The sequence below is a fragment of the Ochlerotatus camptorhynchus genome, unplaced genomic scaffold, assembly GCF_037179485.1.
Source record: "Ochlerotatus camptorhynchus isolate MF236.1 unplaced genomic scaffold, CSIRO-AGI_Acam_v1.1 ptg000036l, whole genome shotgun sequence".
Lineage (NCBI taxonomy): Eukaryota > Metazoa > Arthropoda > Insecta > Diptera > Culicidae > Ochlerotatus > Ochlerotatus camptorhynchus.
This window is the reverse complement of record NW_027040527.1, coordinates 3,067,997-3,084,634: the sequence shown is the minus strand read 5'-3', so window position 1 is coordinate 3,084,634 and position 16,638 is coordinate 3,067,997. Positions and strand designations below refer to the sequence as shown.

Genomic DNA, 16,638 nt, shown 5'->3' with positions numbered 1-16,638 from the left:
ACGCAAAGTTGGCAAAATCGCTAAAAGTTGCCAAATCAACCGTTACAAATGTAATTAAAGTGTTTGGGGAACGTTTGTCGACAGCCAGGAAGTCTGGATCGGGGGGAAATCGAAAACCGGAAGCCGCTGAGACGACAAAGAGAGTTGCCGGTAGTTTCAAGCGAAACCCTAACCTCTCTCTCCGAGATGCCGCAAATAAGCTGGGTGTATCGTCTACAACCGTGCATCGAGCCAAAAAACGAGCCGGACTATCGACTTACAAGAAGGTAGTGACTCCAAATCGCGATGCTAAACAAAATACGACGGCCAAAGCGCGATCCCGGAGGCTGTACACGACGATGCTGACGAAGTTTGACTGCGTGGTAATGGACGACGAAACCTACGTCAAAGCCGACTACAAGCAGCTTCCGGGACAGGAGTTTTATACGGCAAAAGGAAGGGGAAAGGTAGCAGATGTTTTCAAGCACATGAAACTGTCAAAGTTCGCAAAGAAATATCTGGTTTGGCAAGCCATCTGTACCTGTGGCTTGAAAAGCAGCATTTTCATAGCTTCCGGGACTGTCAACCAAGAAATTTACGTGAAAGAGTGTTTGAATAAACGTCTGCTGCCTTTCCTGAAGAAACACGGTTGTTCCGTACTGTTTTGGCCGGATTTGGCATCTTGCCATTACGGTAAAAAGGCCATGGAGTGGTACGCCGCCAACAACGTGCAGGTGGTTCCCAAGGACAAGAACCCTCCCAACACGCCAGAGCTCCGCCCAATTGAGAAATACTGGGCTATTGTCAAGCGGAACCTAAAGAAGACCAAAAAAACTGCTAAGGGCGAGCAGCAGTTCAAGGCAAACTGGCTTTCTGCGGCGAAGAAGGTGGACAAGGTGGCTGTACAAAATCTGATGGCAGGGGTCAAGCGTAAGGCCTGGCAATTCGGATTTGGAAAAGCGGAAGCCTAACTGAATATTTTTCCTGAATTTTATACTAATTGAACTTGAAAAAGAAATTTTATTTGATTTTTTAAATAAACGATTTCACCGATTTACACGCGTTTTCCCTTGACCAAATTTTGACCGTATCACCCTTTACAGTCTTTGTATTTGAGATATTAGGGTGGGTCAAGCTTATAGGGTGGTTCTCAACCCCTTGATCCCGACTGTTTTTTTCGGTGTGTATTGAGGTCAACTACAACTACAACTACAAATTTGAACGATTTTGGTTGAGATCTGGAACTACTGGACAACTTAAAAATTTGTGTGAGAAAATGTATGAGAATTGAAAAAAAACTGTTCATTTGTTTGCCAAAATTTCTAAATTTGGTGAATGTTTAGTTCCCTTAGCCGAAAAATATGAACGAATTTTAGCAAAAAAGTGAACGATTGCCCATAGCACACCATTATGCAAAGTTTGTGCATGCAAATTAGAGAATATCGCCACGTTTTTCTCAGTTGTGCTGATGAGTGGCAGCAACAACTTCATGAGACTTCATGAGACTTCAGAACACTTCACGTCAGTTCAAAGATTTTTAGGAACATTCAGCGAGCTTCAAGAAAGTCCTAAGAAAATTGTGGACACGGAAGGGAGGTTCCGAATGCTTCAAAATCATTTTGAGAATTTAAGATCCGTTCGATTAAGTTCAGTAAAATTATAAGAACCTTACAGATGTTCCAAGAACACAGTTCAGAAAGCTTAAACGAAGTTACAAGTTCCATGAGCGTAAGAATTTATAGATAATTTTTAAAAACTTTTTGTTCAAAAAATTCGGGAAATTTCAAGAATTTTATAAGTGAACGAAAGTAGTTCTTTTTTATTCACGGGGATGTTCTGAGTATTCCAAGGTAGATCAGAGAACTTCAGAGCAGTTCCGTTAATAAATTGCTTTCAGAAGTTCCAAAGAAATTATGACTCGTTTCAAGAATTTCAGGAATATTCCAAACATTTCTGGAAATTTGCAGGGTCTTCAGGGATGTTCGATGAATGTCAGGGAAAATTTTAGGAACATAAAAGAAGTTCCGAGAACTTCTTGAAAATTTAGGGAACCTCAGGTAAGTTTAGAGATTTTAAAGGAAGTTCCGGAGTTCAAGGAAGTATCGAAAACCGAAGGAACTTTGGAACAGCAGTTTATAGGAAAATTTCACACAGCACATTGATTACACCATTCGTGCGGCACGCGAATCGCTCTTTAGGCCTGGAAGGGCAGAGCAAATTACGAACTACGTTCGGAATTGTGACGTTCAGCGCCAGTTAAGCAAGAGCGCCGATGAGTACACATCAGCTTCCTGATTTTCCATTTCAACGCTTGAACATTGACCTCGGTGAAGTCAAGAGGGATTGAGAAAACGTATGGCTGACAGCTTTTTCGATTTTATTGAGGTAGATTTTCTGAACGATACACGCTAACTTGAACGTACCCATTAAATCAGTATATTCTACTCACTTTTTGAACTGAATCTAAAATGTTAAAAAATAAGTATTTACAAAAATCTAAAATCGGATACTTCGGATCCCTATTTTTGAAAATATCTTCGGCAATTTAAAATGGTTGAAAAAGTATGAGGTTGTATCCAAGACACGACCTTAGATTTGACATAGGTTTACGTACTCGGTATCAATCTTCGGCGACTGTGTCAGGGAAACCACTTTTTTTGCAGGCAATCGGTAATAATTTTGATCACCATTGCAATAGTTGGACATTTGTGTAATTTTCAATAGTGATCTATTAAAAATTGATAAAGTGTTCATTTGAGCAGATTTGTAGAAAAAATTCCAATCGATTGGCTTGTTTAGAATTAAAATCCATTCGCTTTTGACATAGTTATAAATGATCAAAAGCTAACCAATTTTCGTAACGCGGCCGATTTTGTTTTTTTTAAATTGCACCCCCAATATGTTGCCGAAAGACGTAATCCTACGTCAAAATATTCATTAATAATTCAATGCAAAACGTGACGCCATGTTTGAGCTGCATCGAAGTAAACAGTGCTAATTTCGGATAACTAGAGCATGGAACAAATCTTTTCGGTGTGGTATTGGGAAAATGGATGACCCAAGATACTCCGAAAGGATTCGAAAAACTGGAAGGCAAGGATTTTTCCCGTTCTATTGAAGACTTCATTCAGCTTATGTCATTTACCGTTTAAACGCTCACATCCTATAATTTATTACCGCAAGAAACCTGTCCTGGATGATGGCCCTTTACCAGCTACCGGTGCGATGGACGTAAAGCGGGTGCAGGAGGAGGATACGCATGGGCGCATGTTGACAAAAGAAGACCTTATGTAAACTTGAATCAGCTGTCTTGAAGTTGTGTTGTGATTTGGGTAGATCGCTAGAAGAATAACATATTATTTTTTTCCTTGATTTGTTTTCCATCGATCTTGTTTTCCATGCTGAGTACCAATGCTACTGACGCCAGGGAGGCAGCTCCCACACCTGGACCCTACCTATCTCATGAACCGGAGACCAACGACTTTACTTCCCTTCCGAAGGAAGTCGTGATCAGAGATGTTATGCCTCAGAACATCCCGGCGGCGCCGACTGGAATTGAACCCAGCCCTGCTGGGGTGAGAGATAATCACGCTTACCACTACACCACCGGCGCCGCTAACATATTGTCATGTTTTTTTTTTAATTGTTAAATAGCCAAGACTTAGTGTTTAAAGATTTTATTTTAAAAACTCCAATAAATGATTTTAAAATGAACTTCGAAATATCTTCGATGATAAGGGCCCCATGAAGCAAAATTGTCGATAAAATGGATACTTTTTACTCGTGTACAGAAAAAACATTAATGGTTAAAATACCATTTTTTTTAAGTATTCGGCGAATACTCATTAAAGAGTTAAGTCAGTTTTACTCATGTCATGAGTTAAGCCACTTTTCTTCAAAATGGTTAACATTTTACTCATTAATGGGTTACTTTCAAGTTAGCGTGTACTACAACACAAACGATTATTCAAGTATGTAAGTTTCTATTGAAAGCTGGCATATGTTTAGAACTCCAGTTTCAGTAACTCCAGCTTTTGACAGCTTCGAGACTTTACGAAAGTTTTTGGAGCTACCGGTGCTTCTGAGAGCTTCTCACCCAAACCACTTCCAAATCACAAGTTGTATCGTGCCATGGCAGTCACACTTGTATAGTTTGTGGATGTGCTGATAATTTAGAATACAAATAAAGCTCATGCTCATACTTATATAGGTTGTCATACAAATGTTACCAACGCAGAACTATTTGATTTGCTTGTCTTTTAACACTGAAACCACACTGATAACACTAATCGGTATCACCAATTCAGCCTCAGCATATACTTTTGAACACCAAGCTTCAATCTAACTAATTCGACATGGCATGGCTTTCGACGAAATGGCTCATTCCCTAACAGTTTACCGCTCTTCTAGATTGGATTGAAAAATTGAATGCCAAACTAACCTGATGTTGCAACAATAACATGCTGGTGTTGCTTCCACTGCTGTTGCTACTGGCAGTGTTGCCAGCGACCTTCCGCAAGCAACCGCTGGAACTCGAATGTGATAGCGCTGTCGAACCGAGCGTGGACCGAGGACCACTAAGTTGCAGGCTCTTATCCGCTGGTGTCGCCGCAGTCCCAGTTGTCACAGTCGTAGTTGGTGTCGTCGCGGGTGGCGGCGTAGTCGGCACCGTCGACGAAGGAACAGCCCTCGGTGAAGTTACAACTTGCGATAGAAGTTGTGGAGCACCTGCAAGAGACCAAGGTTGCAACTCAAAATTAGTCACATTCGGCGGACCGGTTTCTGTTTATGAGATGCGAAACGATGAATATAATGTACCATAATATATCATGATTCACTAGGCCTATGCTGTGATTAGCTGTTTTTGATGGATTTCTTTGTCAAATCACTTTAGGCTTGGAATTCTCATCCGAGAAGGATCAATCTACATAGTTTAGCATAACTTTGATCCCGGCTTTGATAGCGAATCACTGAATTGTCCATACTTTTCGATCGAATTTCGAATTTCCATCCGGGGCTCACCTCCAATTTATACTCAATAAATCTTGCGCGCGTAACAATCGGAAGACCACACCACCGACCGGCTATACTCTGAATGTGAAATGTGATATTAATATTTTAATGCTCTATAATCAACATTCAGGCACAGACTATCGTTGTCGTCATCGTCGTCGTCGTCGTCGCCGAGGATTGTCCGAAATTTAAATAAAACCATCGTTGTCACTTGGATCAGGTCGCAGCTCAAATGATTCGGATTATTCGATGGGAGTGGTTTCGTCGACGGTGGTTCTTCCATCTTTGTCGCGCGTAGTTTTCGCTATCATTTATATTAACCATTGTATAGATATTTACATAACAACGCCAAATCGGTGCCAGGCAGTGAATTTCGTCCGATGCAGGTGAAGTGCTAAGCCGACACCGAATTTTAATTTTCGGAAAAGGGGAGGGATTAGGTGTTGCATGTTTGTCAATTTTCACGCTCATGCTGTCGACTGATACGCTTTATGTGAAATGTTTTGATAAATGGGTCTGGTGATTGCTATCGGTGCAGATACGGTCGGAAGGATGCGAGCGTCCCTTGGGGAGAGACCATAAAAATCAGTGATATTTAGCAAGATGTTCATTACGAGCGGTTATGATTCGTAGCGAAACGCTAAGGCAGTAGTGAAGCGAGGTTGTTGTTTTCTTTGTGTGACGAGGGTTTGTTTGCAAATTACTATTCTTCTATAGTGTCATTTATTCGAGTTGATATTCATCGCAATTAAAGCGAATCAAAACAGTTTGCAATTACTGAAAACGCTCACGCTCCATTTTCAATTATTCGGATTAATTCCTTCCCATAAAAACAACCATCAGTCACTACCAGCAGCAGTCGATCTAAATCACGACCAAACGATTCAAGAGTAACCCTTGCGGGTCTTCGTAGTCTGGTGCCTACAACTGAGGCGCGTGTGAGCACCTGGGCAAATATGTTGCTCAAAATCAACTCACGACGTGCAGAGCAAAGTTAGCCAAGGAGCGTAGGAACTGAACCTAATTTCGATAAATTTAATTTCTTTAAACGTTTTCCCTCCTAACGCTCGCGTGGCCCTTTCGCGGTGAACCTACAATTTGCATCGACAACCATCGTCGTCGTCGTTTGAAGATCGGTCTGTGGTCAATCTGGAAGACGAAGGAACCATCCCTCCGCTGACCTGTTATGCTATGCTTTCGTCCGACCGACGACTCCGCTCTGGGACGGAAAGCATGAGAAATACAGGTAGCTCTCGACTCGATGACCAGTTTTGGAGCTTATGTTGCGCTGGCAGCTCTATGCTACCGGTGTTGCGGTGTTGATGCTGCCGGTGATGAGGATGACGAAGGCGAATTAAATCTTGGCAGCCCTCCCTATAATTATCTATAATTCGTTTATCTTATTAAAAGCGAGATTTATAATAGCGTGCTCATCAGCATTCAGGCTAGTGCGGGAGCTGCGGCGATCGGAAATTAAATAATTTAAGACTGCACTGCGATGTGTGTTTATCTGTTTGGAGGCGGGTGGCCTTTTAAGGAGAAATTTTTTCGTTTTCGGAAAGAATGCGCTTCTTTTTTTTTCTACGTTTGGGAATTGGAATCATCAATTAGCATCGGGATGATTGCAGGGTTGCATACGTGGCGTTGGATTCACATAACTTTCCTCCCAAGGGACGGACGGTGGGAAATGGATCCTTGGCGGGCTGATCCGGGTTAGTTGAATTTGCAAATTCGAAAGCGGCAAGCTGAAAAATGGACTAAGATCTAAGATTATGACATCACTGAGATATCAGAGTGGGACTAGAGACGTTTTGGTTGGTAGAGACTTTGACCGTTGTGCCGCCCCTTATCCGCAATACTCTGGTTGGGAACTATTGCCCTACTACGACACAATTGCAAGGAAAATCCAATAGAAGTTCGTCGTGTGTGAACACCCAGTTTTGTGGCTGAGAAAGCAGTCCAAGCCACATTGCAAGTTTTATCGAGGTTTTATAGCATTCTACAAGTTTAAATAATGCTCTACAGAACCCTTAAAAAAATTACAACAGATGTTTTTGTTTCTTTTTAGCCCTATCACTTGATACATACACTACCAGTCATAAGTATGGAATCACTCAGAGAAGTATTGCAACACTCATTTGAATATTGCATCACCTTGAAAAGTTTACCATCAGCAAAAACAGATACATTTATGATCTCGAAATCCTGATTATTTGCAAAGGTGATGTCTTCAGCAAAGTTGTTCAGAAGGCCTAGGGTGTCCAGAGATGAGACAGTTTGGCTCGGCATTCTGTCGCTACGTGGCACTAGTGTGCATGAAAAATTTAGCATCTTTGGATTTGTTTAATCTCGTGATCCCGACCATCTAGGACGTTTGAGGCTTCACCAAAATAGAACAGAAGCCCAAGGTCATTGTTTCGAAATTCTTTCACTACATGGCGCTAACGTGCCTGTATAAGTGATTCAGAAGTATCTGAAATTATTACAAACTTTTTCGGAAGTGATTCAGTACTTTCCGAAGTGATTCAATACTTGCGGAAGTGATTTCAAACTTTGATTAATTGAATCAGTACTTTCCGGAGCAGTTTCGAACTTAACCGAAGCGATTCACTACTTTCTGAAGCGATTCTAACGATTGCTGAAATTATTCAGCTCTATCTGAAGTGATTCCAAACTTTTCTTAAATTATTCAATTCTTTCCGAAATGATTCCTTACTTGTGGAAGTGATAACCACATTTTTTGGAATTATGCAATACATTCCAAATTGATTCAAATTTTTTTTAAAGCGATCCTGTGCCTTCCGAATTGATTCCGAACCTTTCTGAAGTGATTCAGTACTTTCTGAAGGGATTGCAAACTTGTATGAAGCGATTCAGTACTTTTCGAAGTGTTTCAAATAGTTTCTGAAGAGATTCAGGACTTTCTGAAATAATTCCAAACTTTTCTGAAATGATTCAGTACTTGCAGAAGTGATTTCATACTTTTATGAATTGATTAAGTACTTTTAGGAGTAATTCCGAACTTTTCTGAAGTGATACCGAAATCCTATTAAAAGATTAAGTTCTTTTCAAAGGTGTGCTGTACTTGCGCAAGTGATAACAAACTTTTTTGGAGTGATCTAATACTTTCCAAAGTGATTCCAAAATTTCTAAAGCAATTCAGTCCTTTCCGAAGTGATTCCAAACTTTTCTGATATGTTGCAGTGCTTGCGGAAGTGATTTCAAACTTTTATTAATTGAATCAGTACTTTGCGGAGCAGTTCCGATCTTAGCTGAAGTTATTCAGTACTGTACAGTACAGTACACTTCAGATGATTTCAAACTTTTCTTAAATCATTCAGTTCTGTCCGAAATGATTCCGTACTTTCGGAAATGAAAACAAAATGTTTTGGAATGTTTAAATGCTTTCCAAAAACGTTCCAAAATTTCTAAAGCAATTCAGTGCTTTGCTATTTTTTAAGTAATTCAGTACGTTCTGAAGTGATTTCAATTTTGTTTGAAGCGATTCAGTAATTTTTGAAGTGTTTCAGATTGTTACTGAAGATATTTAGGACGTTTTGAAATGATTCCAAGCTTTTATAATATGTTGTCGATTCGAGAGATTGCCGGAAAAGTCGTAATATTAGGCCTAAGTTTCACTAGGCAGTAGCTGCACTCACCATCAAGCACAAAAAGAACAAGTCTTTCAATAGACCACAATAACTTGTAGGGAAAACGGATCAGGAAAACTCACGAGCTAACTTTAATTCTGGACACTAGTTATTTAGTACTTTCCTAAGTATTTTCGAACTCTTCTTAAATGATTCAGTTCTTTCCGAAGGCATGCAGTACTTTTCTGGAGTTATTCAGTATATTCAAAAATGATTCTGAACACTTCTTAAGTGATTTAGTACTTTCTGAACTGTTTTCGATTTTTCTGATGATTCCGAACTTTTCAGAAAGTGATTCCGAACTTTCCGAGGTGATTCAGTACTTGCGAAAGTGGTTTCCAAATTTTTGTAATTGAATCACTTCTTTTCGGAGCAGTTTCGAACTATGCTGAGGTGATTCAGTATTTTCCTAAGCGACTCTGAACTTTGTTGAAATTATTCAGTAGTATCGTGCAGTGATTCCAATCTTTCCTTGAATGGTTCAGTTTTGTCCGAAATGATTCCGTACTTGCGAAAGTGATAACACATTTTTTCAATGTTTCAATGCTTTCCAAAGTGATTCCAAAATTTCTGTACTTTCCGAAGTGATTCCGAACTTTCCTGAAGTGATTTAGATCTTCCTGAAGTGATTCCAAACTTTTCTTAAGTGTTTAATTTCTATTCGAAGTGAATCAATACTTGCGGAAGTGATTTCAAATTCTTCTGAAGTAATTCCAATTTTTTCCGAAGTGTTTCAGTACTTTCCGAAGTGACTCTGATAATTTCTAAAGAGATTCAGTACTTTCAGAAAGGGTTCTAAAATTTGCTGACTCGATTCAACAATTTCCGACGAGATTCAAAACTCTTCTGAAGTGAATCATTGTTTTCCGAATTGATTGAAAACATTTCTAAAGTGATTCAGTAGTTTATTAAGTGATTTCGAACTTTTCTGAAGTAAGCCAGTAATTTCCTGGAGTTATTCAGCATTTTCTAAAATGATCCTGAACACTTCTGAAGTGATTCAGAACTTTCCTGAAGTTATTCAATACTTTCCAAAGTGGTTTTGAACTTTATTGAATTGGGCCATTGATGCAATGTTCAACTGAGTGTTGCAATACTTTTCTAACCGATTCCATACTTATGGCTGGTAGTGGTTTCAAGTAATTCCTAACTTTTCATGTATAGTTCACTTCATATTCAAGTGATTCCAAACTTTTCAGATCGAATTCACTTAATTTTCAAGTGATACCAAACTTTTCAGATTGAATTCACTTCATATTCAAGTGATTCCAAACTTTTCAGGTTGAATTCACTTCATATTTAAGTGATTTCTAACTTTAAGATTGATTCCAAACTTCTCAGTTTAAATTCACTTAATTTTTATGTGATTATTTTTTTAGGTCTGATTCACTTCATATTCAAGTGATTCCAAGCTTTTCAGGTCGAATTAACTTCATATTCATGTGATTCCAAACTTTTCAGATTGAATTCACTTCATATTCAAGTGATTCCAAATTTTTTAGGTGTGATTCACTTCATATTCAAATGATTCCAAACTTTTCAGTTTGAATTCTCTACATTTTCAAGTGATTCAAACTTTTCAGGTCTGATTCACTTCATATTTAAGTAATTACAAACTTTTCAGATCGAGTTCACTTCATATTCAAGTGATTCCAAACTTTTCAGATCGAATTCACTTCATATTTAAGGGATTTCAATTTTTAAGATTGAATTCACTATAAGTTCGAGTGACTCCAAACTTTTCGGTTTAAATTCACTTCATTTTTATGTGATTATTTTGTTAGGTCTGATTCACTTCATACTCAAGTGATTCTAAACTTTTCAGATTAAATTCACTTCATATTCAAGTGATTCCAAGCTTTTCAGGTCGGATTAACTTCATATTCAAGTGATTCCAAGCTTTTCATGTCGGATTAACTTCATATTCATGTGATTCCAAACTTTTCAGATTGAATTCACTTCATATTCAAGTGATTCCAAATTTTTTAGGTGTGATTCACTTCATATTCAAATGATTGCAAACTTTTCAGTTTGAATTCTCTACATTTTCAAGTGATTCAAACTTTTCAGGTCTGATTCACTTCATATTTAAGTAATTACAAACTTTTCAGATCCAGTTCACTTCATATTCAAGTGATTCCAAACTTTTCAGATCGAATTCACTTCATATTTAAGTGATTTCAATTTTTAAGATTGAATTCACTATAAGTTCGAGTGACTTCAAACTTTTCGGTTTAAATTCACTTCATTTTTATGTGATTATTTTGTTAGGTCTGATTCACTTCATACTCAAGTGATTCTAAACTTTTCAGATTGAATTCACTTCATATTCAAGTGATTCCAAGCTTTTCAGGTCGGATTAACTTCATATTCCAGTGATTCCAAACTTTTCAGATTGAATTCACTTCATATTCAAGTGATTCCAAACTTTTCAGGTGTGATTCACTTCATATTCAATTGATTCCAAACTTTTCAGAATTCACTTCATATTCAAATGAATCCAAACTTTTCAGGTGTGATTCACTTCATATTCAAGTGATTCCAAACTTTTCAGTTTGAATTCTCTACATTTTCAAGTGATTCCAAACTTTTCAGGTGCGAGTCACTTCATATTTAAGTGATTACAAACTTTTCTGATCGAATTCACTTAATATTCAAGTGATTGCAAGCTTTTCAGGTCTGATTCACTTCATATTCAAGTGATTCCATACTTTTCAGATTGAATTCACTTCATATTCAAGTGATTCCAAACTTTTCAGGTGCGATTCACTTCATATTTAAGTGATTACAAACTATTAAGTCTGATTCACTTAATATTCAAGTGATTCTAAACTTTTCAGATTGAATTCTCTTCATATTCAAGTGATTCCAAACTTTTCAGATTGAATTCACTTCATATTCAAATGATTCCAAACTTTTCAGTTTGAATTATCTACATTTCCAAGTGATTCCAAACTTTGCCGGTGTGATTCACTTCATAGTTAAGTGATTACAAACTTTTTAGATCGAATTCTCTTCATATTCAATTGATTACAAGCTTTTCAGATCGAATCCACTTCATATTAAAGTGATTTTAAACTTTAAGACTGAATTCACAACAAGTTCGAGTGATTCTAAATTTTTTAGTTTGAAACACTTTATTTTCAAGTAATTCCAAACTTTTTAGGTATGATTTACCTAATATTCAAGTGATTCTAAACTTTTCAGGTCGGATTAACTTCATATTCAAGTGATTCCAAGCTTTTCAGGTGTGATTCACTTCAAATTCAAGTGATTCCAAACTTTTTAGATTTAATTTACTTTATATTCAAGTGATTCAAACTTTTCAGGTGTGATTCACTTCATATTGAAGTGTTTACAAACTTTTCAGTTTTAATTCTATAAATTTTCAAGTGATTTCAAACTTTTCAGGTCTGATTCACTTCATACTTAAGTGATTCCAAACTTTTCATATCAAATTCACTTCATATTCAAGTGATTCCAAGCTTTTCAGATTGAATTCACTTCATATTCAAGTGACTCCAAACTTTTCAGTTTGAATTCTCTTCGTTTTCAAGTGATCCAAACTTTTCAGGTCTGGTCCACTTCATATTCAAGTGATTCCAAGCATTTCAGGTTTGATCAACTTCATATTCAACCGATTCCAAGCATTTCAAGTCTGATTCACTTCATATTCAAGCGATTTCAAACTTCTCAGATCCGGTATATTTCACATTTTTGCATGCACACTAGCGCCACGTAGTGACATAATTCCGAAACGAACTAAGCACTATCCGTTTGGTCATGGCCTTCTGAACAACTTTGCAGAAGATTCGAACTTTCTAGGTGGTCGGGAACACGAGATAGCATAATTATAAAAATGCTCAATTTTGCATACACACTAGTGACACATCGTGGCAGAATTCCGAACAATACTGGTAATCTTCCGGATGCCCTTGGTCTTCTAAGCAACTTTTCTGAAACCTTGAACTTTTTATCTGGTCGGAATTACGAGATAAATTAATTAAAAAAATGCTCAATTTTACATCCACACTAGAGCCAACCGGTGGAAACTAACGATTTAACACTGGCTCACTACTTGACTAGCCTATTGGGCCCAAGCAAATCGATTAACTTACCCCATTATAGTCGAAATTCTAGTACCACAGTATGTTTGTTTTGATTCGCTATGAAAGTTTGACAGATGAAATGAGGGGTTCGTGGATTTTCCTATGTTTCGAGGGGTGCATCGATTAGCTTGGGACCGAAGAGAGTACCAGAGCTGAGCCAAAATGTTGAGCACGTTTCTTCGGGACCTTCTGGTCTTAGAGTTACCTCTATGCTAGAGCCACGTAGTGTCAGAATCCCGAACCAAACTGTGCACCTTTTTTATCCTTGTCCTTTTTATACAATTTTGCTGAAGATTCGAACTTTCTAGGTGGGGCACGGGTCGCTTCTATTCGAAATGACATCTGAGAAAAAGTTGTATGGAAAATGTAGTCTTTCTAGGACAAATTTAAATGGAAAAGTTTGTATTGTAAATTTGTAGAAAGAATCGGAAAAGAATAACAAATTTATGGAACAAAAAATATCCTCAAAAATTGTGGTTGTTTAGAACAAAAAAAAAATGTTTTTGAAAAATGCAAACTTTTGCAAACATAGGACATCAACTTTAAAATCAAAAAATATTGAACAAGGGAATTTTCTGATAGGGGAAATGGCTCTAATGTTGGCCTACGGATCTAAGATTGGGTCCATCGCTAAAAGTCTGCTGTTTATCAATTTTATCTAGATGAACGCGTCATTCTGACGGTAGTAATGGATATTTTGGGTCGCTATTGAACATTCAGTCGATTGCTGAATTTATGTATGGGCCCAAATTAGGGGCATTTAGGCCGACATTACATCCATCTCCTCTATATAAGTTTTGAACAGCTTTCTGTTTTTTTCTTTAAATTACTAATAAAATTAACAGTGTATTTTTTTCCTCGAAAGAATTTCATATTTCCCTACAATTTTGTCTCAGAAGTAATTTTGACTAAAATAGACGTTTTGATGCTACAATTTATTGAAAAAATCAAATGCTTCATTTTGATAAAAAAAAAAATTCATGCTTAAAAATGGACAAATTTTAGTACAAAACAAACAATTATGCAAAGTTTGATGCAAATCAGAGAAGGTCGAGTCTGATAGATTCGTCATTTGATGTGTAACGGCTCAAATTATATTCTTCAATATTATAATTTTTTCCACGATGACATTTTGTCCCTCTCAATTTCATTGAAAATTTCTGTCCATTGGACATTTTGTTCATTTTGACCTTTTGTCATAGATTCTTATTACAAATATTTCCTATATTTAAGTACAATGCGACTTTACGGCAGTATATTATAGGACCATATTATAAAGTCTTTAAAATAAATTGTAACCGTTGTACACTTCTCAAAATGACTTTTGTTTGTTAACAGCTGTGTAATCGATTATTGACCGAAGCATTTTACTTCTTAAAGTAAAAAATAACCCATGTTGAGCTTCAAAACAACTGACACTCCATTGCCCATGTGTCAATCACTGCCCGAAAGCTTGAAACTGATGGTGATGCATTTTACAACGATACGCTTTTATTGCTAGATGTTTTGGGATTACTTGAAAGCCGTTTACAACCACGTATGAATATTCATTAGCCCCTTACTGATAATGATCAGCTTCCAAACCGTGCGAAAGGCCTTGACACTCATTTATTTCAGCTCCTTATCAGCTAAGCATCCCAAAAGAAGAAAACAAAATCCAAAATGACCCATCACTTTTGGTTGCGCAAGATGCGCGAAATCAAACGGATCACCGACGACGACGGCGCGAAAACTGTCCCGAAGCATCTTCACTTTCGCTTTCGAGCGTAAATGCTGCTAAGCTGCTGTTGTTTTTGTTTGTTCCACTACCGGAACCCGGCCCGCTGAAATGGTTCAGAAGCTGCCGCCGCACCACATCGGTCAACCGTGCCATTGAGCAGCATGTTTTCTCACACGAAATATTCGTGCTGATGCTGGGAGCTTTGGGATTTAATCTTAATCTACGCTTAAGGAAGGGTGATGTGATCTGGTCTTTTAGGGCTCCGGGCGGTTGAAGATTTCTTCGATCAAAGGAAACTCGTTCGCTCTAGTAGGTGGATTGCATCTTGGGAGGGAAGGTCGAACTGCTTCGCTCGCAGTAGGTACACGCACGTTGCACAAAGGAAAACTAATTCAAACTGATTCAAAAAGGGGCCTTTGAGCTTCAGACGATCAGATGATGGTGATCAGCTGTGCCACGCCACCACTTGGTCCGGTCTGGTCCGGTTGGGTTGTGAGAAAATCGTAGGTATGAGTGGGGTTTGGTGGTGGTGAACATGACCGCTTAGGTCATCCGTTCCGCACTCTGCCAAATTTTGTGGCGATGATGATCTACTGCGGTCGGTTGAGGGCGATGACGTTTGACGTTAAACCTGTATGGCGGTTGCCATGGATGGCTAATCGTTTGAGCTTGGTTCGTTTTTCCGCTAACGATGGAGAGTTTGGAAAGTGTCATCGAGACGCGTGTGGCACAATTTATTCAGTGTGTCTCCTAATACATGGTTGACGCATCTTCTGGTTTCTCCTGCCACATTACGTACCCATGGGAAGTATTGCCTTTTCCAAATTTAGTGTTCTTCGTACGTACCGGTAGATTTCATAAATTGTTGGGATATTGATAACAATCTAACACCGCTTCTTGATTCCAATTCCGTCCTACGAGTTTCAACTCCGTCACAACACATTGAAACGCCATTGAATTTTCTTATTGAAGGGAGAAAAAATTGACTAGCGCTTATTTTTTTGTTTTCGGAAAGAATGGATGTAAATAATTAATATTATGCTGAAGTAATGAAATTGGGTTGTTAGCGGAATGCTTAAATAAAACAGCAAAAAAGGGTTATCTTCCATTTGATTCAACTTAAATATTTTTTGATATCCATGACAGATACGTATTTCGACTACAATGTGCAGTCATCATCAGGGTCATTCAAACTAAAGACTTATCAAAAACCTAAGGGGGTTAAGTACTCATCCCTTAGGTAAAAATGTCAAGATCACAGGTATAAAAATGAAACTACATGCGTTCTTATTAACTTTGTTTTGTAGGTTTTGAACAAAACTTATGGCACTAAGGTATTTTAGGATTGGCGACAAGGGCAATTTTTGAAAAGAATTCCAACGTGGTTGTGAGAAGAGTTCCTAGTGAAAATTAGATGGTTTCGAGGTGAACTCCATGACGATTTTGGGGAAAATTCCAGGTTCAATTCTGATGAATATTCCAAATAAGTACTGAGTAGAATTTCAGGAGAGTTTTGATGAGGGTTCCAATGAAATTTCAAGAAGATCTTTGAGGATCTCTGAGGATGGTTTCTAAATAATTATGAAACTAATTTCAAGGAAATTTTGTGGATAATTCCAAGTAGATTCAAACATGAATTCCAAGTTGATTACCAAGGTAATCAAGGAGAACTCAAAGAACCTAAGCACACTATCACGACACTTCAAAGTTGAATTGCATGGTAATCCTAATAAAAAACTACCGAGATTTATATATATAACTAGTTGAATACCCCTAGCGTTGCTCGGGCAAATTTTAGGAATTAAAATGTTAAATAACTTCTCACTTACTTCGCACGCCCTGGCATTCTCAGTCGATCAAATAGAAAAATTAAGATGATGAGCGGATGGACAAACTTTTGTCTTTATTTGTTGGATTATGGAAGCAAGCTCCAAAGAATCCTTTGGAGAATCCTGTGAAGTGTTCTGAGTGAATTATTAACTGTCTTGACAAACATAGACATATGTTCAAGATTTGATAATATTTGATGTTCTACGATTTTATGCAATTGCGAAATTTCCATTGTGTCCATTTCAGAAAAAATTTGATCTTTAGTAAACTTTCAAATAAAAATTAAGTTTCAAATCATAAAAATACACTTTTGTTTTTATTAAAGCTTTTCTTTGAT

At 37.7% G+C, this 16,638-nt stretch overlaps 1 protein-coding gene across 3 annotated transcripts in view; it reads right to left on the bottom strand.

Moving 5' to 3' along the window:
- Hr38 (Hormone receptor-like in 38) overlaps positions 1-16,638 on the bottom strand; it is a 422,270-nt gene that overhangs the window by 16,776 nt on the left and 388,856 nt on the right. For all 3 annotated transcript variants that reach the window (XM_065232790.1, XM_065232799.1, XM_065232807.1), the window contains exon 2: positions 4,421-4,707. In XM_065232790.1, coding sequence (XP_065088862.1) covers positions 4,421-4,707 — 287 coding nt within the window. The remainder of the gene's footprint in view (positions 1-4,420; positions 4,708-16,638) is intronic.